This window comes from Dendrobates tinctorius, unplaced genomic scaffold, assembly GCF_039654945.1.
Source record: "Dendrobates tinctorius isolate UK_male_01 unplaced genomic scaffold, ASM3965494v1 ptg000099l, whole genome shotgun sequence".
Classification (NCBI taxonomy): Eukaryota; Metazoa; Chordata; class Amphibia; order Anura; family Dendrobatidae; genus Dendrobates; species Dendrobates tinctorius.
The window spans coordinates 6059294-6084314 of NW_027361767.1; the positions used below are offsets into that span (position 1 = coordinate 6059294).

At 46.6% G+C, this 25021-nt stretch overlaps 2 protein-coding genes across 18 annotated transcripts; one reads left to right on the plus strand and one right to left on the minus strand.

Annotated features, from left to right (window-relative positions):
• Positions 1-2580: 2580 nt before the first annotated feature.
• Positions 2581-10495, minus strand: LOC141099286 (DAN domain family member 5-like). 17 transcript variants are annotated; one of them, XM_073587482.1, is made up of 5 exons: positions 10257-10390; positions 8800-9018; positions 7098-7172; positions 3649-4204; positions 2581-3120 (listed from the first exon to the last, which is right to left on the minus strand). In XM_073587482.1, exons 4-5 carry the CDS (start codon positions 3991-3993, stop codon positions 2848-2850), a joined length of 618 nt encoding a protein of 205 aa, XP_073443583.1. In that variant the 5' UTR covers positions 3994-4204; positions 7098-7172; positions 8800-9018; positions 10257-10390; the 3' UTR covers positions 2581-2847. The 17 variants fall into 17 exon arrangements, with proteins under 17 accessions (XP_073443583.1, XP_073443587.1, XP_073443590.1 ...); XM_073587496.1 differs by lacking the exons at positions 2581-3120; positions 8800-9018 and adding exons at positions 9440-9603; positions 9745-10134 and having other exon boundaries at positions 3994-4204; positions 10257-10361; XM_073587497.1 differs by lacking the exons at positions 2581-3120; positions 8800-9018 and adding exons at positions 9440-9549; positions 9745-10134 and having other exon boundaries at positions 3994-4204; positions 10257-10358.
• Positions 10496-10549: 54 nt separating this feature from the next.
• Positions 10550-12563, plus strand: GADD45GIP1 (GADD45G interacting protein 1). The gene is made up of 2 exons (XM_073587480.1): positions 10550-10896; positions 12050-12563. Exons 1-2 carry the CDS (start codon positions 10550-10552, stop codon positions 12381-12383), a joined length of 681 nt encoding a protein of 226 aa, XP_073443581.1. The 3' UTR covers positions 12384-12563.
• The last annotated feature ends 12458 nt before the right edge of the window (positions 12564-25021 follow it).

Below are 25021 nucleotides of genomic sequence, written 5' to 3' on the forward strand. Positions count from 1 at the left end.
AGTAACAGCGCAATAATCTGCTGAGGTTCTCCTACAGCTACTATTAGGGGGCTCCACCATATTTGGAATCAGGGTTACCGGTTAGTGGCACACTCAGATTTTTTGCCCCCGCCCTGAGCTGAACCCTTAACTACGCCTCTGCCAAATTACATGTATTTAAGAAAACGAAAAATCCCAAATAAGGTGGACAACCCCTTTAAGGATACAGCTAAACTGGTCATGTAATATGAAGAGATCAATATCAACACCACATCTAGTAAGAGCAACCAACTCCGGAATAGCTGCGGGCAGGAGCGTCATCTGTGGATGCGATGAAAAGCTAGAATTCAGACTGATGGCGGCACAGACAGGGGAAAAGCGCAGTGCTGCAGCACCACCATGTGGTCAAAGGAGGTCTTGCAGTTCAAATTAAAAAAAAAATCTAAAAATCACAAATTTTGGAGGACCCACAGGTTGCATTACTCTACTTAAGAGGTCTCCTAAGAAGCACTCAGCATAGTGCTTCACGTCTGAACACTGCCTCAATAAAACTCCGATGGCGTCCATGGAAGCAGATGAGCTCTAGTTAAAGGGGTTGTCCAACTTGAAAGGAATTTTTTTTTTTTTTAAACAAATGCATGTATTCGGGATTTTTTTTATTGGGTTGCATTAAAAATTTAGCACACAGTTTTATTTTCACAGCCTTTTCTCTTTTCCTGCACATTTTACTTTGATGTTGTGATAAATCAGATAAAAAGAAAAAGTTACATTTAACATATCGGGCTCACTGATGGGTTCTCAGTGAGCTCATTCTTCAGGCAGCAATAGACAGTGCAAAGACAGAGGCTATCAAAATAGGGCAAACTTCTTACCGAAACCCCCAAAAAGTGGACAAATCCTTTAACTGCAGTTCCAAGAACAACCACCAGATGGCATTTCTCTTTTCCCAGTAGTATAAAGAAAAAGTGAGTATTCTCAACTAAAAATAATACATTACATACAAGGCTGAATACAAGTTTATGTATATAAATGCTAGCAAAAAATATAAATATATATTATATAATACCACAATTTTGGATTATAAAATATCAGAATAAAATGAATTTTAATACAAGTGTAATAAAATGTGTTTATTCCTGTTGGGGCGGTGACCCCCACATTTGGTCATTTGGTTACAGATCACAACTGACCGGGAAGATGATCCGGACCTTCCATCGGCCCACATTAAAAAAAAAAAAAAAAACACACATGGAAATAAAGTGACGATTTAGCACGGACCCCCACCTCCCTGAGGGCTCCGCTGGGGCTGCTCAGGAAGTGGGGCGTGCGCAGGAATATTCCTTCCCCCCACAGAGAGAATGAGGAGGGCCGATACCTGCTATGAAGAGTTCCTCCATGCTGTGGCGCACAGCCACAGACGGTGGCCCAGGACTATGCTGGTCCTCTACCAATGGGGCCGGAGCTGCCATACCGGCTGCTGAGGGTCTACTTCGGCACTATACTCCATCCTGAGGTCTGCATTATCACACACGTCCATCAGGGGGCGCACCCGGACTCTGAACCTTGGGTTGGCAAGTATTGGACTCCTTTATAATAGTGCAGAGCGTGACGATGCGGGCGGCCATTACCGGCGGGCAGAGGGGCAGGATGGCGTCGCCGGCCAAAGACGGGGAACGGGAACTAGACTATGATGATGTAACGCATCCGCTCTGCTGGGGGCAGTAATCATCAGCGCACAAGTAGTATCTGGTGCCGCAAGTAAAGTGCCTCCCCGCACGTGGCACAGGAGGGCCGGAGTCCAGGGATTAAAGGGGTGCTCCACTTTTCTGTAAAGTTCTGCAACTTTCATTTCTTAGATCTCCGCTTGCCGCTGACACTTACCACCCATCCCGAGCTGCTCGTACAGTCGGTGTAACAGGCCAGATTAACCCCCACCCAGAATATACCCGAGGTTAAAGTAGTGTAGGCCAGATTACACCCCAGCTGCTGTAGATCAGATTTTTCAGGCTTTTGAGAACCATCAAAAACGGGGCCCCAGGCAGCACACAGGGGGACAGAGACGGCGAAAGGAGCCCCAGGCCGCACACGGGTCCCCAGGCAGCACACGGGGGCCCCAGGCAGTGAAAGGAGCTCCAGGCAGCACACGGGGGGACAGAGACAGCGAAAGGGGCCCCAGGCAGCACACGGGGGCCCAGGCAGCATACATTGGCCCATGTGCGCTACCTGGGGCCCCCGTGTGCTGCCTGGGGCCCCCATGTGCTGTCTCTGTCCCCCCGTGTGCTGCCTGGGGCCCCTTTCACTGTCTCTTTCCCCCCTGTGTGCTGCCTGGAGCCTCGTTTTTGATGGTTCTCAAAAGCCTGAAAAATCTGATCTACAGCAGCTGGGGTATAATCTGGCCTAGGCCAATTTAACCTCGGGTATATTCTGGACGGGGGGGTTAATCTGGCCTGCTACATCGGGGCTTTGTCACCACTCCCTAATGATGGTGCTTACCTGCACCGACACATAGCAGCGAGGCCAGCAGCTGTGAAAGCAGGACCGGGACAGGGGTCTCATTCACTGACCACAAGCGGAGAGCAAGGTATAGAAAGACAAAAGACGTCTGATAAGAGAAGCGATTTAGGAATGTGCAAAACGTAAAAAAAAAAAAAAAACCTAAAAGAGACAAAAAGGACTAAAATTCTACATCAGGACGGGAGACGTCCCATGGTTGTAACTCATTTTGCAAACTCCTCAAAAGGGAGCGACGTTAAAATAAAAAGTTTATAAAAAATAAATTAATAGTTCTCGCTATCGTCTGGCCGCGTCGCCAGGGGTCAGTTCCAGAAGCTCAGAGGCCGAGGCCCCGCGTCACATACAGTCCGGGGTTTAGGTCACTGGCAGAAATCCCTCGCCGCTGCCCACCTGACCGAGCTCCGGGGCGTCGCAGGCACATTCTTCCACAAGGACCACCTCTTCCCACGACAGACGCCCACCGCGGCAGCGCAGCGGGACCGAGATGCGCCTGGAACGGGTGGGAGCGCACGACGTGCAGGGCCGAGACAGTCCGGGCGGCAGACCGGGGACGTAAAACGAATTGCACTGACCGAAGCAAAATTTATTGGGAAGCTTCAGAGGAGCACAGCTTTTCCTGAAGACGTTCTGAAAAAAAATATAAATTAAAAATAATATCTATATCACAATCTTATTCTTAAATATATAGCTATAAGATTATTATTTATATTTTTATTTATAATATTAAGCAATAAATATGATTCTATACCGTACTAAAAATAGCAAATAAGACTAAATAAAACATTGTAATAAATATCATGTAATATTAAAGAATACATTCTATCATTAATATTCTTTTTTTTCATTAATATTAATCTTATTTAAATAAAACTCATGTGCCTTTTAGATCACAGCATCAAAAAGACCCCAAGTCCCAGCCTGACTGGGGGTCTATGGGGCCAGACAAACCACCTTTACATAGACCCCTGTGATCGGCTCAGAACACCGGCACTTGGGCTGAGGACTAGCGGTCGGAAATTAGATTGGCGCCAAAGTTGACCTGCAGCGCCGATTGTGAACGCACAGCATGACAATGGCGCAGATTTTCCCCGTGGATTTCACTGTTTTCGATGCACGGCGGACCCTTAGGGGACCAGAGAATTAACAAGCCCTCACCTGTATGAAGGGCAGAGCGTTGCAGCTGGATCTCGTCAGGGCATCCCGCCCAATCGGTAGCACCGTGTCGGGGCGAGACGTGGGCCTCTCCCTCCGGATGGCGCTCTCCCAAACCATTTTCCTTTGGCGGGCGCCTTCGTCCATGTGGTCTTTTAGAGGAACTCTGGCCGCTGCTCGGAAGGAATCCGTTTTGCTCCTTCGTCCTTCTCCGACCGCCCTTCTATCAGACGTCTCCTGCCGTCGTCCATGATTCGGCTCCACGCTGATGTAGGCCGACCCTTCGTCCTTGAGGAAAGGAGCCGAGTTCACCGAGGAGGCGGCCACAATAACAAGGAGCAGGAGCATTTTCTTCAGTAGGGGTAACGCGGTCGTCTGGGGATCGGTCCCCTTCCGTCAGTCTTGGAGGGTCTCAGGAGACCCCAGAGTCATACGCCGATTTACCTTCTCAATCACTTTAGGTTCGGCTCTGCCTTATATACACGATGGGTGGAGAAGGACCCATGGGCTGAAAATTAGGAAAAAGGCTGGAGATCTCTTCCACACGCATCACACCTGTCTGAACAAAGAAAAAAACAAACTTTGGTTGGAGTCAGGTTGGTTTCGCCAGTTCAGACGTGTTTGAGTTTCATAGACGACAGGTGATGGGGCGTCTGGTGGTAAAGCGTGCAGGTCATCACGGCAGGTGGCAGCCATCCATCATTTATGGCCAGGGGTCCACCATCGCATAGACTTTGCAACATCCATTGTCACATACATTGCCCCAAAACGGATAGGAACGGGGCAACGTATGAAACTGGGGCAATAGTGTTAAGGGGGGTCATCTGCAAACTCTAAAAATAAGCTGGGACCACCAGTGATCATCCCTCGTCTGTGGGAGGATCTAGTAAAGAATGTTCAATTTCCTAGTAGCGCCCCCCGCAGGGGAACTAAAGATATAGACGGTATCCAGCCCAGGAGGGGCCATAAATATGAAGAAATGGGAATAACCCCGGTGTGTACGGCATCCCAACTCCCAGAGTAAAAATAAAAGATTGAGAGTTTTGCAGGGCCACCAAATAATCCGCCATTTCTGATAATTCAGCATCTAACAGCAGCGAGTCTCATTAAGCAACTGAATAACACGCAGCGCCCATCAGACGAGGACAAGAGGCCTCTCCAGAGCAGCGCTCCTCCGTAACCCCGAAGCCATTGCGATGCTCGGTAACTCATCACGTGGCGCCAATAATCGGCCCCATTATGTCTGGAGAGGTGACGGCGCACTCACATTTGAGTATCGATGAGATACACGAGTGATTCACAATAATTTATGCAAATTAATTCACCCAAGACACCTAACAACTTACTGTATACAGTGGCTGCGTATAAGCCTGTGTGGGGATCAGTCACGTCACATCATGCAGTTGCTGGGAGTTGTAGTTTCCCCAACAGCTGGAGCCAATCCCATACATGACACAGCTATCTAACCCCTTTGGAACTACACAGATTTCAGGAAGTCTGACAAGAATCATTTTAATTTCTATAGCGCCAACATATACCGCAGCACTTTACATTACAGAGGGGACTTGTACAGACACCACAACTGTGATACCAAGAGGAACGAGGGTCCTAATCTATGAGAAAACAGGGGGGGACACAAAAGGTAAAAAAAAAAAGTAGGTGTTGTGAAACTGTGGCTACTGGGAATTAGCTCGATTGCCTGGGTTAGAGCGTTCCAGAAAACTGGTGCAGCACGAGAGAAGTCTTGGAGACGGGAGTGGGAAGTTCAAATTATTCAGAATGTTAATCTTAGGTTATTACTGGAACAGGGAGAACAGGTAGGGTGATAGAGAGATGAGGGAGGCGAGGAATATAATCCTAGCTGCGGCATTCAGGATGGATTGGAGAGGGGAGAGTTTAGGAAGAGGGAGACCGATCAAGAGAGAGATGCAATAGTCCAGACGAGAATGAATAAGAGAAACAGTGAGGGTATGTTTCCACTTTCCGTATTGCCGGCGCTTTGGGGCAGTGTGGAAACCCCGCTCCACCCAAAGCGCCGACCCCTTTTGTATGTGCTGTATCACCGCATCATATCCATAGACTGGGCTATTTATCTGTGCGCATACACAGGGATGCCAGAGGCGTCCCTGCACACATAGTGGAGACGGGGTTTCATAAAATCCCCTCCACTATGCTGTAACATCTGGACGCTGTGGCTGTACACAACGTCCAATTCGCAGCAAATCCGGATGTAATCCGGCCAGTGGAAACATACCCTAAGAGTTACTGCAGAGTCAAAGGCATGAAAAGGTCGAATATTAGAGATGCTTTCGAGATGTCAATGACGTGAGAGGGCGAGTGATTGGATGTGGGGAATGAAGGAAAGATCATCAATGCAGCAGGCATGTTACTGAGGAGTAGTGGTGGAACCACACACGGAAATGGCAATAACGGCATAGGTAGGGTAGTGGAGGGGGAAACACAAGGAGATCAGCGTCAGACAGAGGGAGGACAGGATATTAGAGACAGCAGACAATCACTGGTATTTTGTAGTAATGAAGGCGTGATGTCAGGAGAAGAAGCGTATAATTGGTGTCATCAACATAGAGATGGTCCCGAAATCCGAATCTACTGATTGTTTGACCAATGTCAGTGTACAAGGAGAAGAGGAGGGGGCCTAGAACCGATCCTTGGGGGACCCCAACAGTAAGGGGAAAATGAGAGGAGGAGGAACCGGCACAAGATACAGTAAAGGAGCGGTCAGAGAGATAGGAGGAGAACCAGGAGAGAACGGTGTCCTTGAGGCCAATGGAACGGAGCATAGTGAGGAGGAGCTGATGATCCACAGTGTCGAATGCTGCAGAGAGATCCAGGAGAATCAGCAGGGAGCAGAGACCATTAGATTTAGCTGTTAGTAGATCATTAGAGACTTTAGTGAGGGCAGTTTCAGTAGAGTGTAAAGAGCGGAAACCGGATTGTAGAGGGTCGAGAAGAGAGTTATCAAAGAGATAGCGGATGAGACACAAGAGTGGACCAGGCGTTCCAGGAGATTAGAGATGAAGGGAAGATTAGAGACAGGTCTGTAGTTCCCAGCGCAGTTCAGGTCAAGGGATGTTTTTTTTTTAGTAATGGATGTATGCTGGTGTGTTTAAATAAGGAGAGAAAGATACCAAATAAGAGGTTAAATATTTTAATTTCGAGAGTGGCGACAGCCGAGGAAAGGGACTGAAGGAGATGTGAGGGAATAGGGTCACTGGTGCAGGTACTAGGGCGAGATTAGACACACTGATACGTATGGACGGTTGTCAGGTTTCAAGACTGACCACTGACAAAATGGTTATTCCCATCTTTCCACCTTGTTGCCTTGGAATATGACCACGGCTGCTAGCCAGCAGAACATGCTAACTGCTCATGATCTCTTTACTGTCAGGCCTATATTGAAGCTGGCCAGGATCACTGGAGCGCACAGTTACCTCATAATCCTGGTCAGGTTCAGCTCAATGCGTACAAGGTAGACAGCAGCGGTGGTCTGTTTCCCAGGCAACGAGCTGCAAACAAAAGAAACAGTTCATATCTCAAAAAATGGCAGCAAATTTTAATAAGCTGCAGAAGTTAATTTTTCACAAACACTAACAAAATATTAATTTGTGAGGACGGGAACATCCCTTTAGGGAGCGGAACAATCAGAGGAAAAGGAGAATAGAAACCCAACACCACTTCTGTATTTATCACCCACTCCTGGTTCTGGCTTACAAATACTGATGGAAAATACTGACCAAATACTTTGCCAAGTCACAAAAAACAGGCAAAGGTCTACATGTCAACTAATGGCAGAGGCACATTTTTTTTTTTTTTTTTTTAACACCAACTAAAAAAGGGGTTGTACACTTTTCGTCACTTTTCTTCCCCCATAAATCCATATATTGGAGATAAAAAACCGTCCTACAAATGGGTTTCATTATAAATTTTGCAGTTTTACTTGTGAACCTTTACATTCAACTTTGGCGTGGTCTGTGGCCGAGAGGAGCTTAGAAAAAGACAATAGATACAAACTCATCAGCTCTTCATAGCGGGCTCACTGACTGATTCTCAGTTAACTCACTTTGCAGCCAGCAGTACATAGTACAATGAAGAGCGTATAGAAGGCAGACGGTGCAACATTTTTAATGACATCCAATTGCAAAAATTAGATGTAGCCAAAAATACAAGAATAAAAAAAAAAAAATTAAGTTATTCCCAAAAGGTGGACAACCCCTTTAAAAAAAAAAAAAAAAAGTGTTTTTTTGTTTTATTTTTTACCATTTTTAAAGATGCTCAATAGAGGAGCTATAGTGACAGTCAAATTCTGCCCCACTATAGAGCTGCTGCCCTGACAGTCTCCACAAGTGACCAGCGTGACCCGACTGTTGTGGCCGCTGACTGTGGGGGTCACTCCAGGAACTCGTCACCCCTGGACTGAGTGGAGACCCTCAGAGCGGCAGCACTGATAATATTGGCAGGTTTTCCTTGCTTCTTCCACTTATAGCATCCCTACAGACGACGTGGCTCATCATGGCGACGGTTGTGACTGTGCCCGACCCTGAACGGCAGCACCGGGCACAGTAATATGTGTGCAGTCTTCTGAAGCTGCGCCACGCATTGGTTGTGTCTGGTATGGCTGATCAGCTCCTGCGGCATGAATCGGGCTGAGTTGCAATACCACACATAACCTGCGCACAGGCGTGGCGCTGTTTTATTCCTGATATAACCCTAACTTTAAAGGCTTTTTGATGTAGAATACTCTTCCTTAGCCACAACCTACAGGAGTCCCAAAAGCCTGAGCCCTCGGCGACTGGCATAGTCAGTCATCACTGCACCCCCTCCGATTCGGAGGCAGACCTACATACACACGGCTCCATTATGCACTGGAGACGTGCTCCGTGTCTGTTTTTGTTCAGAACAACCAATCACGGCGCAGCTTTCATTTCATATTCTGCTTCTGAAGAATAAAAGAAGCTGTGATTGGTTGCTAGAGGCAACTGGTAATAGATGGAGTTATCAGTCTGCCCTGATGTATTATCGGCCTTATGGAGGAGTCGTGGTATACGGAGCGAGACCCCCCGGGATGCAGGACGAAACTGTCACCTACGTGTGTGGGGCTGTGTATACAGGGCCGGGCGTAAAGAGGACGCACACCTGTGCCTGAGCCCTGGTGTCACTCAGCTGTCGCCATCACTGCACCCACATCTGATGGTCTGGAAATGTCGATCGTCCAGAGTCTGCGACAGCAAGGAGGCGATGGGTGTGCAGGGCAGCCATGGGCCTGCTGACGCCAGCTTGGTACTTTTATTAATTGCTGATCAGGGATTTTATTAAATACTCCAGACGGCACTGGCACAAATCTCCTAAGGGGAACTTTAAAAAAAAGGAAAGAAAAATTTATTATATATAAGTTTTGGTAGCCAGTATCAGAACATAATATTATTTAACCTGATAAACACTAAAAGAAAAAACAAAATTTGGTCACAAAGTAAAAAAAAACAAAAAAAAAAAAAACACAAATAATGGATGAATTGCATCTTTTTTTTTCTTCCAGTACATAAGGACTTCACACATCAGTGTTTATATGCCAAAACCAGGGGTGAAACTTACAGAGAACTTTAGATCAGTATTTGAAAGCCAAAACCAGGAGTGGAAAAGTATAAGGGTGTGTGCACACATGGCGGAACGTGTGAACAGGGCCCAACACTGATATTGACACTCCTGGTTTCTGCTGTGTGCATAAAGCCTTCTATGGCAAAGTCTATGGCGTCCTTGAAAGCTACAGCTCTTTCACCGATCAGACGGTGAAGGGTGGATGTCGGGCGCGCGCCTTCCTGGCATCTCCACCACGGCCTCTTCAGACTGGCAGGAAAACGCCGGAAGTGGCATCATTCTTGAACAACTCTGTATTGCAGAAAACATTTTGCAGCTTTTTATGACAATTTTCTGCTGAAAACACTGATGACAAAAAGGGAAAAAAAAAAAAAGCACAGAAATGAAGATTCACCTAGTGAGGAGAGGATAAAAGGGAGAGTCCCTTTACAGAAAACCCATCTCCCGGCTGCAGTGGGTGAGATAAACAAAGTGCGCCTTACTCACCATCCCCAAGTCCGGCACAAAGTCTCCGGCGCTCTCGGTGTCTGGCATGGTCTCCGGCGCTCTCGGTGTCTGGCATGGTCTCCGGCGCTCTCGGTGTCTGGCATGGTCTCCGGCGCTCTCGGTGTCTGGCATGGTCTCCGGCGCTCTCGGTGTCTGGCATGGTCTCCGGCGCTCTCGGTGTCTGGCATGGTCTCCGGCGCTCTCGGTGTCTGGCATGGTCTCCGGCGCTCTCGGTGTCTGGCATGGTCTCCGGCGCTCATGTTAGATGGATAGCTCTGAGGCCAATCAGCGGCTCTGACAGGGGCGCTCCATTTCCATGCTCTTTGATTGACTGCAGCGCTGTCAGCAATACAAGACACTGGGAGCTGCTGTGGAAACTCAGCGCTGGACCTGGGGAGGGTGAGTATGGCGCTTTCAGATTAGAATAAAATACATATTAATAGCAGATTTAGAGCAATGTAGACCAGTGACCCCTCACCACACATTCTATGGGGGTAACACTAATTACTTACAAGCATACCGCTATAGACAATGTAATTCACCTTTTCTGCCCCTTCCCACTCTCCCCCGGGCTGCACAGCCTCCCACACCTGCAGCATAGCCTCCTTATCACTTCTGACACAGTAGCAGGCTCACCATAGGTAATTAACGTAATCAGAGCTAATGAGACAGGCATCGCCGGGGACGCCCCGTATCAGCGGTCTGTGCAGGCAATATCTCCGCCAGCTATGGAAGGACCCACATAGGCGCAGCGCGGTTTCCAGACTTCCGCCCCCTTCTGAGGTCAGAGTGCGAGTGCTCAAAGATGGCGCTGCCCATGCAGAGGTGCTGGGCCGGGCTGCGGACGTTGACCCTACCCTGGCCGGCGGCGGGGTACCATGCCAGGCCGAGGATTTGGGGGCTAGGAGGCATCTATAAGCCTGACCCTAATGACCCAGAGACCAAGTACTGGCATAAAGGGCCGGAGTATGAGGCCAAGCTTTACGGCCGCCATGGCAGCGCCTCTGGGGTGAAACCTGAGAGTCTGTGGCCGAGTCCCGAGCAGCTCCGGGCTGTGGAGGAGGAGGAGAAGGAATGGTGCCCGAGCCTGAGGGAGATGCAGGAGCGACTGGAGGTGAAGGACCGGGAGCTGGCGCGGCAGGAGAAGGAGAGGTCAGAGCTGGTCGCCATAGCAACCCGAACCACAAGGCCCAGCACGCACTATATCATTACCAGCGTGCATCACACATCGCTGAGCACTAGGTGGTGCTGTTATAGACAGCGGCCATATGATGGGTGTCTACTGCAGCGCCACCTAGTGCTCACCTCTGTAATCCGGCATCTGGTAATCCAGACTGCCGGGTGCCCGGCGTCTCACCAGTCCATGTAGCGGGCGTATATTCCTGACTGCTAACCTCGTAGCCAGGACTGGTGGCCTCACGTGTCTCAGTCGGGGTCATAGCACTGATGGACAAGTCACGAATCAAAGCAGTAATGTGAACTCCTTAAAGGGGATGTGCAGCCCCCTCCGTTTCTGACCCCTCGGGTGTGTGCATGGCACCAGCCGGTCAGACCGGACCGTAGTGAGAGGAGCGGAGCTGCAATCCTCGCTGTTAACCCCTTAAAGCCGCTTTTTAACAACGGCCAGCTTCGGTTATGGCGAGTGTTGCAGGGTGCGCCCCTCATCCTCCACGACGCGGTCACTGGCTCCGACGTCAGGGCTCGTTATGTGGTGAGGCCGCAGCCCGGGCTTCATCGTGCGATTCTCCCTGTACATTGCTACGGCAGAATATCTTACCAGACGGCGCTCGGCCAAGACCCCTGAGGGAGAATAAAACCTGTAAATGAAGAAATTAATAAGACATAGTCTCGCCGTAGCGGTCCGGTCTATCTAGATCTGCCATTTCACCACAATTGGGGTTTTTTTTCTGTTCATCGTATGGTAAGATGTCGAGATACAAAACGTTCTCCATTAAAACAAAAAAACTAATACAATTGTTTGGATTGAAAAAGTGAAATAGTTACTGCTCTTGGCAGGAAAAAAACAAAAGCGTACATTTAGAAAATGGCCCCGTCAGGAAGAGATTAAGGCTAGGACCTAAAAGGGTGGTCTGCTTAAGGAAACCCCTGTGTGTGTGCTCTATTAGAACATGTCAGACACGAGGTGGTCTTATAGAGTCGGCTGTGCGTCTGAATGGCCGACGTGTAATAGTACATTCAGATCCTGCCGCTGGGGATGTCACAAGCCGGGGGTCCCACCAGCCATATCCCCTCACGTATCACGCATGACTTCATTCTCTATCTAACCCATCTTTGTATCTTTAAGGGCTCGGCTGATAGCGGCTAACATGGCAAAAATGCCCAAGATGGTGGAGGAGTGGCGCAGGGCGAAGAAGGAAGCAAAGCAGAAAGAGCGAGATGAGAAATCCCGTAAGGAACGTCTTTTGGCGGTCGCCCGTGAGAAGTTTGGCATCCAAGTAGATTTCCGTAGTCCTAAGTTCCAGGAGATGGTGAAGGACCTGGAAAAGGAGGACAAAAAGAAAATTAAGGCTGTGAAGAAGAAGCAAAGGGAAGAAGAGAGGGCAGCAATGGCAGAGCTTCTAAACACAGTCACTTCAGGCGCTCAGCCGGCACCTCCAGGGTCGGATACCTCGGGGTGATGCCGGATTACGGACGGGGTCGCGTTTCTCGGTTTTCTGGTCACACGGGAGCAAGGATGGGACCATTATGTAGACACATGACTGATGAGCACAGGATGCCACGCTCCTGACGTTAGCGCTGCATCATCACAACCTTTCTGTATATATCCGTGATTTGTAATAAAACAAGCACGTAATGTCTTTATACGTCCACTTCCTGTTAGTTTGGGGGAGGGGCGACAATTTTAGGATTTGTGTTCAGCCTGTAACTCCTGGCCCATCTGCGGGTCTAATGAGCCAAACTAATCGCCCCAAAAATCAGTCTGCAGTACGGATGCTAAAATGTGGCGTATTACCCTTCCCTGGAGCTTTTCCACCTGCTTGTTTTCCATCTATCTCCACCACTCTCGAGCTCTAGAAAGCCAGAGCTGTCAATCAAAGGCGAGGAGGTGCAGAGAGAGGGAAAGCAAGGCAGGTGAGAAGATGCATTTAAATGACTGGCCCCACTGTGCTTGGTTTGAACAGTCATTCTGTGCTGGCAGGCTCCTTTTTAACCCTTTCAAGACGTTATGATTTTCTGTTTGTTTTCTCTTCTTCCCAGGGAAAACATTTTGACTCCTCCGTCCCCGTAGCCTTATGGCGGCCTGCTTTTTGCAGGATGAGTTGTACTTTTGAGTGATAGCATTCATTTTACCAGATAGGTGTTTTTTTTGTTTTTTTTTTTTATTTACCTTATTTACTATATGGTAAAACTGACCTGCCAATATGATTCTCCAGGTCAGTACGAGTTTGCAGATACCAAATGTGTAGGAGAATATATATATTACAGACTTGAAAGAACCCAAAATTTAGTTTTTGTTGCCATTTTCCGAGACACACAGCACCTCGATTTTTCAGGATCTGGAGCTGGGTGAGGGTTTATTTTTTGCGTCCTGAGCTTACGTCTTCATTGATGCCATTTTAGTATAGATACAATGTTTTGAATGCTTCTCATGACTTTTGCCCTTTACTCATCTGATTGTTATATTTTGATCGGACTTTTATAACTGCAGCAATAACAAACGTTACTTTTTTACATTTTTATTTTTAATATGGCAAAAGGGAGGTATTAAACTTTAGTGGATTGTTTTTCACATTTTAAACTCTCACTTTATTTTGTTAATAGAAAACTATTAAATACGAGGCCCCACTAACCAACCACCACTAACGAGAGGCCCCCCCTAACCAACCACCACCACCGAGAGGCCCCCTCTAACCAACCACCACCACCGAGAGGCCCCCCTAACCAACCACCACCACCGAGAGGCCCCCCTAACCAACCACCACCAACAAGAGGGCCCCACTAACCAACCACCACCATTAACGAGAGGCCCCACTAACCAACCACCACCGAGAGGCCCCCCAACCAACCACCACTAACGAGAGGCCCCACTAACCAACCACCACCACTAACGAGAGGCCCCACTAACCAACCACCACCACTAACGAGAGGCCCCACTAACCAACCACCAACGAGAGGCCCCACTAACCAACCACCAACGAGAGGCCCCACTAACCAACCACCACCGAGAGGCCCCCCAACCAACCACCACCGAGAGGCCCCCCAACCAACCACCACCGAGAGGCCCCCCTAACCAAACAACACCAACAAGAGGCCCCACTAACCAACCAACCACCACCACTAACGAGAGGCCCCACTAACCAACCACCACCAACGAGAGGCCCCCCCCAACCAACCACCACCGAGGCCCCCCCTAACCAACCACCACCACTAACGAGAGGCCCCACTAACCAACCACCAACGAGAGGCCCCCCTAACCAAACACCGCCAACAAGAGGCCCCCCCCCTAACCAAACACCAACAAGAGGCCCCATTACCCAACCAACCACCACTAACAAGAGGCCCCACTAACCAACCACCACTACCAACGAGAGGCCCCACTAACCAAATACCACCAATAACAAGAGGCCCCACTAACCAAACACCACCATTAACAAGAGGCACCACTAACATAGTAACATAGTTTTGAAGGCTGAAGGAAGACCTTATGTCCATCTAGTTCAGCCTATTTTTAGTGCAGCTGTTCTGCATTGTTGATCCTGGGGAAGGCAAAAAACCCACAGAGTAGAAGCCAATTTTCTCCATAGGGAAAAAAATTCCTTCCACTAAGCTGGGTCAACCATCTACCTATATGTTATTTGTAACCTTCTATACTGTTGCTCACAAGAAAAGCATCCATTCCTTTCTTACATTCATTCTGTGAGTTGGCCATCACCACCTCAATGGGGAGGGTGCAGCTGTGCTGGGGGAGAAAACGGCTAGAAGGTTGGAGGAGTGTTTAAACTAGGGACGGGGGGGGGGAGGGTATTCCTTTTATAGGAGGGAAAGACAGTGCAGATAGAGACCTGGGCACCAATAATGACATTGGGGGTGGGGGTGGCATGGGGGGTGGGGTTAGAACAGTTAATAATTTAAGAAAGAATAGAAGTACAGAGAGATACATAAAGTGCATGTATACTAATGCCAGAAGCCTCGCCAACAAAATGGAAGAATTGGAGTTAATGTTGTTGGAGCATAATTATGACATGGTGGGGATATCTGAGACATGGCTGGACGAGAGCCGTGACCGGGCGGATAATTTACAGGGCTATAGTCTGTTCAGAAATGACCGAACAAATAAGCGAGGGGGAGGCGTGTGTTTATATGTAAAATCATCCTTAAAACCCATCCTTCGTGATAATATATATGAATCTAATGAAAATGTAGAGTCCCTGTGGGTAGAGATAAGGGGAGGGGGGAAAAATAATAAATTACTGATAGGGGTTTATTATAAGTCTCCAAAAATAATGGAAGCTACAGAGAATATCCTCATAAAGCAAATAGATGAAGCAGCGACTAAAGGAGAAGTCATTATGGGGGACTTCAACTACCCTGAAATACATTGGGGAACCGAAACCTGCAGTTCCAGCAAAGGTAATAGGTGTCTGACAACGATGAGAGACAATTACCTTTCACAACTGGTTCAGGACCCAACAAGAGGGGGGGCACTGCTAGACCTAATATTAACCAACAGGCCAGACCGCATATCAAATGTAAGGGTTGAGGGTCACTTGGGTAATAGTGATCACAAATTAATAAGTTTTCATGTATCCTTTAATAAGATGTGTAGTAGAGGGGTTACAAGGACACTAAACTTCAGGAAAGCAAATTTCCAACGGATGAGAGATGATCTTGGTGCAATTAACTGGGACGATATCCTGAGACATAAAAATACACAAAGAATATGGGAGACGTTTATTAGCATCCTGAATAGGACCTGTGCACAATATATACCGTATGGGAATAAACATGTGAGAAATAGGAGGAAACCACTATGGCTAAATAGAGCTGTAAGGGGCGCAATAAGGGACAAAAATAAAGCATTTAGAGAATTAAAGCAAGTAGGTAGTGATGAGGCATTAAATAAATACAGAAGATTAAATAAATTCTGTAAAAAGCAAATCAAGACAGCAAAGATTGAGACAGAGAGACTCATTGCCAGAGAAAGTAAAAATAATCCCAAAATATTCTTTAACTACATAAATAGTAAGAAACTAAAAAATGATAGTGTTGGCCCCCTTAAAAATAGTCTGGGTGAAATGGTGGAGGAGGATGAGGAAAAAGCCAATATGCTAAATGACTTTTTTTCAACAGTATTTACACAAGAAAATCCCATGACGGATAACATGATCAGGGATAAAAATTCTCCATTAAATGTTACCTGCTTAACCCAGCAGGAAGTACGGCGGCATCTAAAAATCACTAAAATTGACAAATCCCCGGGCCCGGATGGGATACACCCCCGAGTACTGCAGGAATTAAGCACAGTCATAGATAGACCACTATTTTTAATCTTTAAAGATTCCATAATAACAGGGTCTGTACCACAGGAATGGCGTATAGCAAATGTGGTGCCAATATTCAAAAAGGGGACAAAAACTGAACTTGGAAATTATAGGCCAGTAAGTTTAACCTCAACTGTGGGTAAAATCCTGGAGGGTTTTCTAAGAGATACTATACTGGAGTATCTGGAGAAGAATAACCTCATGACCCAATATCAACATGGGTTTACAAGGGACCGTTCCTGTCAGACTAATCTGATAAGCTTTTATGAAGAGGTAAGTTCCGGACTGGACCAAGGGAATGCAGTGGACGTGGTGTACATGGACTTTTCAAAAGCTTTTGATACGGTGCCACACAAAAGGTTGATACATAAAATGAGAACAATGGCGATAGGGGAAAATATGTGTAGGTGGATTAAGAGCTGGCTCAGGGATAGGAAACAAAGGGTGGTTATTAATGGAGCACACTCGGACTGGGTCACGGTTAGCAGTGGGGTACCACAGGGGTCAGTTTTGGGCCCGCTTCTTTTTAACATATTTATTAATGACCTTGTAGGGGTCATAGAGAGTAGAATTTCAATATTTGCAGATGACACTAAACTGCAGGGTAATTAATACAGAGGAGGACAATTTTATATTACAGGAGGATTTATGTAAACTAGAAGCTTGGGCTGATAAATGGCAAATGAGCTTTAATGGGGATAAATGTAAGGTCATGCACTTGGGTAGAACGAACAAGTTGTATAATTATGTGATTAATTGTAAAACACTGGGCAAAACAGTCACTGAAAAAGACCTGGGTGTATGGGTGGACGACAAACTCACATTTAGTGGCCAGAGTCAAGCAGCTGCTGCAAAGGCAAATAAAATAATGGGATGCATTAAAAGAGGCATAGATGCTCATGAGGAGAACATAATTTTACCTCTATATAAGTCACTAGTGCGACCACACTTAGAATAGTGTGTACAGTTCTGGTCTCCGGTGTATAAGAAAGACATAGCTGAACTGGAGCGGGTGCAGAGAAGAGCGACCAAGGTTATTAGGGAACTAGGGGGTCTGCAATACCAAGACAGGTTATTACACTTGGGGTTATTTAGTTTGGAGAATCGAAGGCTTAGGGGTGATCTTATTACAATGTATAAATATATGTGGGGACAATACAAAGACCTTTCTAATGATCTTTTTACTCTTAGACCTGTGACGGGGACAAGGGGGCATCCTCTACGTCTGGAGGAAAGAAGGTTTTAGCATACTCACAGACGCGGATTCTTTACTGTAAGAGCAGTGAGACTATGGAACTCTCTGCCATATGATGTTGTAATGAGTGATTCACTACTAAAATTTAAGAAGGGACTGGATGCCTTTCTTGAAAAGTATAATATTACAGGGTATATACACTAGTCTCCTTAATATTGCGTTGATCCAGGGAGCTAGTCTGATTGCCGTATGTGGAGTCGGGAAGGAATTTTTTTCCCCAATGTGAAGCTTACTGTTTGCCACATGGGTTTTTTTTTGCCTTCCTCTGGATCAACATGTTAGGGCAAGTTAGGATAGGATATGGGTTGAACTAGATGGACTCAAAGTCTCCCTTCAACCTTAATAACTATGTTACTATGTAACTATGTTACTTCCTCAAGAGAATTCCAGAGCCTCACTGCTCTTACCGTGAAGAACCCTCTTCTATGCTGGTGCAGAAATTGTCTCTCCTCCAAACGAAGAGAATGCCCCCTTGTTCTTGTCACAGTCCTTGGTACAAACAGTTCATTGGAGAGATCTCTGTATTGCCCTCTGATATACTTGTACATATATATTAAGTCTCCCCTAAGTCTTCTCTTTTCTAGAGTAAATAGACCTAATTTTGATAACCTTTCTGGGTATTGTAGTGAACCAACTCCATTTATCATTTTAGTAGCTCGCCTTTGAACCCTTTCAAGTTCAGTAATGTCTTTCTTGAACACCGGCGTCCGAAATTGCACACAATCCTCCAAGTGTGGTCTGACGAGTGATTTGTACAGATGGAGAATTATGTTTTTATCTTGTGTTCCCAGACCTCTTCTAATGCACCCCATGACCCTATTTGCTTTGGTGGCAGCTGCCTGACACTGGGCACTCCAATTTAGCTTCTTATTGACTAAGATGCCGAAGTCTTTTTCCATGTCTGATTTCCCCAGCAGTTTCCCATTTAGTAAGTAATTGTAGCATCTGTTTCTCCTTCCCATGTGCATAACCTTACACTTATCTGTGTTAAACCTCATTTGCCATTTTTCAGCCCAATTCTCCAATTTACTCAAATCTGTCTGTAGTTGCAAACTGTCCTCCTTTGTGTTAACTACCTTACATAGTTTTGTATCATCTGCAAATACTGATATTTTACTGTGTAAGCCATCCACTAGATCATTAATAAATATATTAAATAGTAGGGGGCCCAATACAGACCCCTGTGGTACCCCACTAGTAACCCTGGCCCAATCTGAGGATGCCCCATTAATAACCACTCTTTGTTTTCTATCACTAAGCCAGCTACCTACCCATCTACACACATTTTCCCCTAGCCCAAGCTTTCTCATCTTACTTACCAATCTTTTATGTGGGACAGTGTCAAATGCTTTAGAGAAGTCGAGATAAATGACATCCAATGATTCTCCTTGGTCCATTTGAGAGCTTACATCCTCATAGACGCTGATCAGGTTAGTCTGACAGGAGCGATCCTTCATAAATCCATGTTGATATGGAGTTACACATTTATTAACTTTGAGATATTCCATATTCCCTTAGAAACCCTTCAAAAATGTTACCCACAACAGATGTTAAGCTTACCGGCCTATAGTTTCCAGGTTCCCTTTTACACCCCTTTTTGAATATTGGTACCACATTTGCTTGCCGCCAATCAAAAGGAACAGACCCGGTTTCTATAGAGTCTTTAAATATAAGGAATAGAGGCCCCACTAACCAAACACGACCATTAAATCTCAACACGGAGCGCAAAAATATAACTTTTAATGATCTAAGAGAACCTAGAACAAAAATCACCAAACACAAGGACCACCAATGATAGTGACAATATAAAGTGCAAGTATAAAAGGCTTGATCTCACCGATGTTTCGTGATGACAAATACCGTCCAGGCCGGGTTGTAGCAGCAGGGTATAACAGGGACTATATCAAACCCTGTCGTGTCCCATGTGTTGCTCCCAAGTGTAATACTGCGTTGGTAATACCCCAAAAAGAAAATATAGCCTTCCTTACACATTTCTTCCTCTGTATAGAGGATTTCTCACCCATTTAGCCCCCACAGTTCATTGACTCCATGGATGAATCCTCTGCAGAGGAAGAAACGCGTAGGAAGGCTATATTCGAGTTGTTTAAGGGGCAATGTGTAAATGTCTGGTGCGGCGTACTCACAGCACAGAGCTTAATCCAATGGAGAATCTGTGGTCAGACTTGATGATTGCTGATCACCAGAGGAAAAATCTAAGGCCGGGGTCACACTAGAGAGGAATACGGACGAGTGAGAGGCGCTAAAAGCACGCATTGCACACGGACCAATGATTCTCTATGGGGCGGCTCCCATCAGCCGTATATTTCTCGTCCGTATTGTACGGCCCGTGCCAATCACAGCATGCTGCCCGTAGTACGCCAATGCAAGTCTATGGGGGCGCAGAAAATACGGATTACACACGGACCACACATGTGACCTGCGAGAAATACGCAGGTCTTTTGGCTGGTGACAGGAAATGGGCCAATCCATCATCAGGAAGCCTAGACATGCTAATTAGCTCAAAAAGCGCTCCAGACATCCCGGAAGTACTCCTCCACGGAGTACAGCAGCAGCATGGCGTCCATATTTCCTCAGTGTGGAGATGCTCATTGCACTGGTGCAGGAACGGCCAGAAATCTGGGACCAACGGGATGCCCATTATGCCAACCGGGCAAGAAAGGAGGCGTCATGGAGGCGCATATGTCACCACATGCGCCACGATTTTGCTGATCGGCCACGTGAGGAGCTGCAGCGAATGAGTAAGTACAAGGCCAAAAACTGTTTAAAATTACCTCACATCAAAAAAGGCATACAGAATCAGCCCCTCCCCCCTTCCTGTGCTTGCACTTTTTGCCTGATGAGGCGGGTAGATTTTTATGTGAGCCATGGTTTTACACTGCCATAATTTGGCCCAGGCCACAAGCTCCTCATCCTCTTAGCCAACCAAGTTATTAAGTGTAGTTACTTGATACCTGAACTATTGTGACCCTGTGTATCTGGCCTGGATGCCCCAATTATATATGCCACCCTGGGTAGAAAGCACACCCCAGAAGGCCCCATGCCTAGGATACAGGTAGCAAATGTGACCAATCAAATATGTGAAATTGAGAATATTTCCTGTCACATTGCAGTGGAAGATGTGATGAGACGCTGGCGCAGCATCCACGATCAGTACAGGCGGGAACGTCAGCAGCGGTCCAGGAGTGGGGATGCGGGCCACATAAAGAGGAAATACATATATTATGACCGCCTCTCCTTCCTCGCTCCTATTCTGGATCTGAGACCATAAGTAGATACTTCACACCACATTACACAGATACTTTACAGGGCAAAAAAATGGATTTATTTTTGGCTCTGTTCTATTTCATAACAGAACTCAGTCCAACCTTACGGATAGAGGAACGGGCTCAGATACAGAGCCCATAATTGACCCTGTAGGGGATGAGGTGGCTGGCCCATCTTCTCCCCCTACAAGAAGCATGGGTGAAGAATCCTCGCAGGAAAACCCAGTGCCTGTGCCACAAACCCCACCACCAGGACAGTCTGCTGCTGCACCATCAGCCATACTGGAGGAGCAGGGCAACATGAGCAGCAGCCCAGCTGCCCAGATCCGGGGCTCCCCACAGCCTGCTGGACCATCCTGGCAAGGAAGAAGAAGGCGCCAGATCCCTGCCCAAGATACCCGTACCAATGTTGACACGGGTACTGAACTACCTTGCTCGAGTCAATAGTGATGATGGTGAGGAGGCGTACTCACGCAGCCTGGCTCTTTATCTTCGTGCCCTTTCCCGTGAGGTGAGGCTACGTATTCGAGGATGTTTTCAGATCCTGCTTGATGCAAACACACACCCCAATACCCCATATGAGTTATATGAATATCTGGAGAGGTGGAAGCTTTCACCCACAAATCTGATGCGCCTTAGACACCCCACACACATGCTTGCTCAAGCAGGCTCTGAGGATCCTCAAATACGTGGACCTACACCTCACCTCCTTCCTCCCCCTACACAACCTTTCCAACAGCAGCCACATACTGTATGTCTGGCTCTAGCCATCCTCACCAATATGGCCACTTGTTGCCACCCAGTGTTGGAGGCTTGTCCCAACCTGGTTGGGGACGACATGGCTATTTTGGTGGGTATGAGACCAGCCCCAGCAAGAGGCCCCTCTCCAGTATCACTCTGGCCAGTACCAACCACAATCACAGGAGGCAGTACACTACCCCCATCATGGGCAACAGTATGCCCCCACACGGGGCGAGGGCCAAGTTGGGCAAAGTAGCCAGTAGCAAACACAGGCTGGTCTTCCGCCTTCTCCTCCCCCAACCTACCAAAATTTATAATGATGCCATTTTGGTATTGGCTAATGGTTTTGTGGTTGTTTTGTTTGTCATAAAATGTTATTTGTTCCCAATTTTCACATCTGCACAAAGGCCAATTTGGCCCATTGCCACATTGATCATACGGGAACAATATGTTTTTCTAAAAAAAAACAAATAAGGCAAAAGTAAACATTTGTCTACTACATTTTACGTCTCTGTCTCAATTCTAAAAAAAAAAAAAAAGGTGTCAGCAAACTAACATACGCTTACCAATGCAATTAAACAGTCATAGAATCATAAGGGGTTTAAAAATATATATTTAGACAGACATAAACCAAAAATTATAACATGGACACAGCATGCTCTTGCCAAGAAGTTAGTTGCCCCCTCAGGTGAGATAAAGTAATTAGTGAAAATATCACGCACTTTGAGGCCAGAGAGCGGTCTACGTTGAAGGTTGATAGGTGGTCTCACCCTGCGCACATTGTCTGACCCACGCACAACACCATCAGAGGAAGAACAATCATGTATCCTGGTGAAGTTATGAAGAACCCTACAGGCTTTATCTACTTCATTAACATTCTGTTGACTCAACTGAGTGGCAGACTGGAGTACCCGCCATTTGGCACAAAGAATGCCAAAGGAACACTCCACCAGTCGCCGAGCACGTGATAGGCACAAGTTAAAAATTCTGCGCCGGTGGTCCAGGTTGCGCCGGGGATATGGCCTCATGACATTGCGTGATAACTGAAACGCCTCATCTGCCACAAGGACATAAGGGACAGATTCTTGAGTGGAGCCTGGTAGCTGGCGTGGTGGGGGTAGATCCAACTGGTTGGTGCGTAGCCGCCGAGCCATAATGGAAGTATTGAAGACTCTAGAGTCTCCCGTCCTTCCATAGACCCCAATGTCAACAATTATAAACTTGTATTGAGGGTCGGCCAGAGCCAACAATACAACAGAAAAGTATTGTTTATAATTGAAGAATTGGGAGCCAGAGTTCGGCGGCTTACGCACCCGGATATGTTTGCCATCAAGGGCCCCAATCCAATTAGGAAACTGGCATTCCACCTCAAAGTCCCTTGATATCCTCAACCAGTCTTCCATCCTGGGCTCAGGCATGACGAGTTGATGTAGTCTTGTCCAGATTTCACTACATGTCGACCTGACTATGCCAGAAATGGTAGATCTTCAATGAGAAACTCATGGTGGAGGGCGGCATAAGACAGGCCAGTGGACAGGAAGCTGAAGAACAACAGAAAAGGAAGATTTTAGAATGCACAAATTCCAAAAAAACCAGGTACATACATACCAAACTTGTTATTGATTCATATCTACTAACACACACATATTTGGCCGCACAATGACTACGTGATATTGAGGACATATTACACATAACATTCTGGTGTGTAAGTTTAAATATATCTGGAATAAGATGAGGGCATAAAACTTAGTCCAAGAAGCAATAAATACTTACTTTGGCCAACACATCATGAGCATAGAGAATGTGGTTGTGTAGTACATACCGTAATGTGAGTAGAAGTCGCTCCTCTGCAGATATGGCTTTGCGCATCCTTGTGTCCTGAAAGGTTATCCCAGGGTGCACTGTCTCCAAGAGTCGATCAAATGTTGCAAGGCTCATGCGACAGTATTGGTAGAATTTAGCTGGATGATCCCGCAGAGAAGAATAGAGGCGGTGAAAATGGCCTCTTGTCAGTCGTTGCCTCAAAAGTGGAAGGACCCACATGCGTCTCCTCCTCCGCGGATCCACTATCACTGGGTATAGTTGACCAAAGCGGCGTGACAAAGGCCAGTTGAAGAGAACCTGCTCTGTTGTGTTGAAACTCAGACTGTTTGCCATGTTGCACATACAACACCAACACACCTATTGAAGGCAAGGTCACTAATGGACAGAATGGAGGCAGCCACCTGTTCCTGAACCAATACACTGTGTTCCAAATTATTATGCAAATTATATTTTTCTCTGATTTTCCTAAATAGTCGGTACAAATGACAGTCAGTCTAATAAAAGTCATCACCGGTTAGAGTATACATCAAATTTTATTGAAGAAACCTCCCAATAATAACAGTATAATCTCCAAAATGAATAAAAACTCAAATTGCACTGTTCCAAATTATTAGGCACAGTAGAATTTCTAAACATTTGATATGTTTTAAAGAACTGAAAATGTTCATTTGTGGAATTTGCAGCATTAGGAGGTCACATTCACCGAACAAAAAAGCTATTTAACTCCAAAACATCCTAACAGGCCCAGTTACATGTTAACATAGGAACCCTTCTTTGATATCACCTTCACAATTCTTGCATCCATTGAACTTGGGAGTTTTTGGAGAGTTTCTGTTTGTATTTCTTTGCATGAAGTCAGAATAGTCTCCCAGAGCTGCTGTTTTGATGTGAACTGCCTCCCACCCTCATAGATCTTTTGCTTGATGATACTCCAAAGGTTCTCCATAGGGTGAGGTCAGGGGAGGATGGTGGCCACACCATGAGTTTATCTCCTTTTATGCCCATAGCAGTCAATGACTCAGAGGTCTTCTTTGCAGCATGAGATGGTGCATTGTCATGCATGAAGAGGATTTTGCCCCTGAAGGCACATTTCTGCTTTTTATACCATGGAAGACAGCTGTCAGTCAGAAACTCTATATACTTTGCAGAGGTCATTTTCACACCTTCAGGAACCTTAAAGAGCCCTACCAGCTGTTTCCCCATGATTCCGGCCCAAAACATGACTCCTCCACTTCTTGCTGACGTCGCAGCCTTGTTGGGCCATGGTGGCCATCCACCAACCATCCACTACTCCATCCATCTGGACCATCCAGGGTTGCTCGACACTCATCAGTAAACAAGACTGTTTGAAAATTAGTCTTCATGTATGTCTGGGCCCACTGCTACCATTTCTGCTTGTGAACACTGTTTAGGGGTGGCCGAATAGTAGGATTATGCACCACAGCAAGCCTTTGAAGGATCCTACACCTTGAGGTTCGAGGGACTCCAGAGGCACCAGCAGCTTTAAATATCTGTTTGCTGGTTTGTAATGGCTTTTTAGCAGCCACTCTCTTAATCCAATGAACTTGCCTGGCAGAAACCTTCCTCATTCTGCCTTTATCAGCACAAACATGTCTATGCTCAGAATCAACCACAAATCTCTTAACAGTACGATGATAACGTTTAAGTTT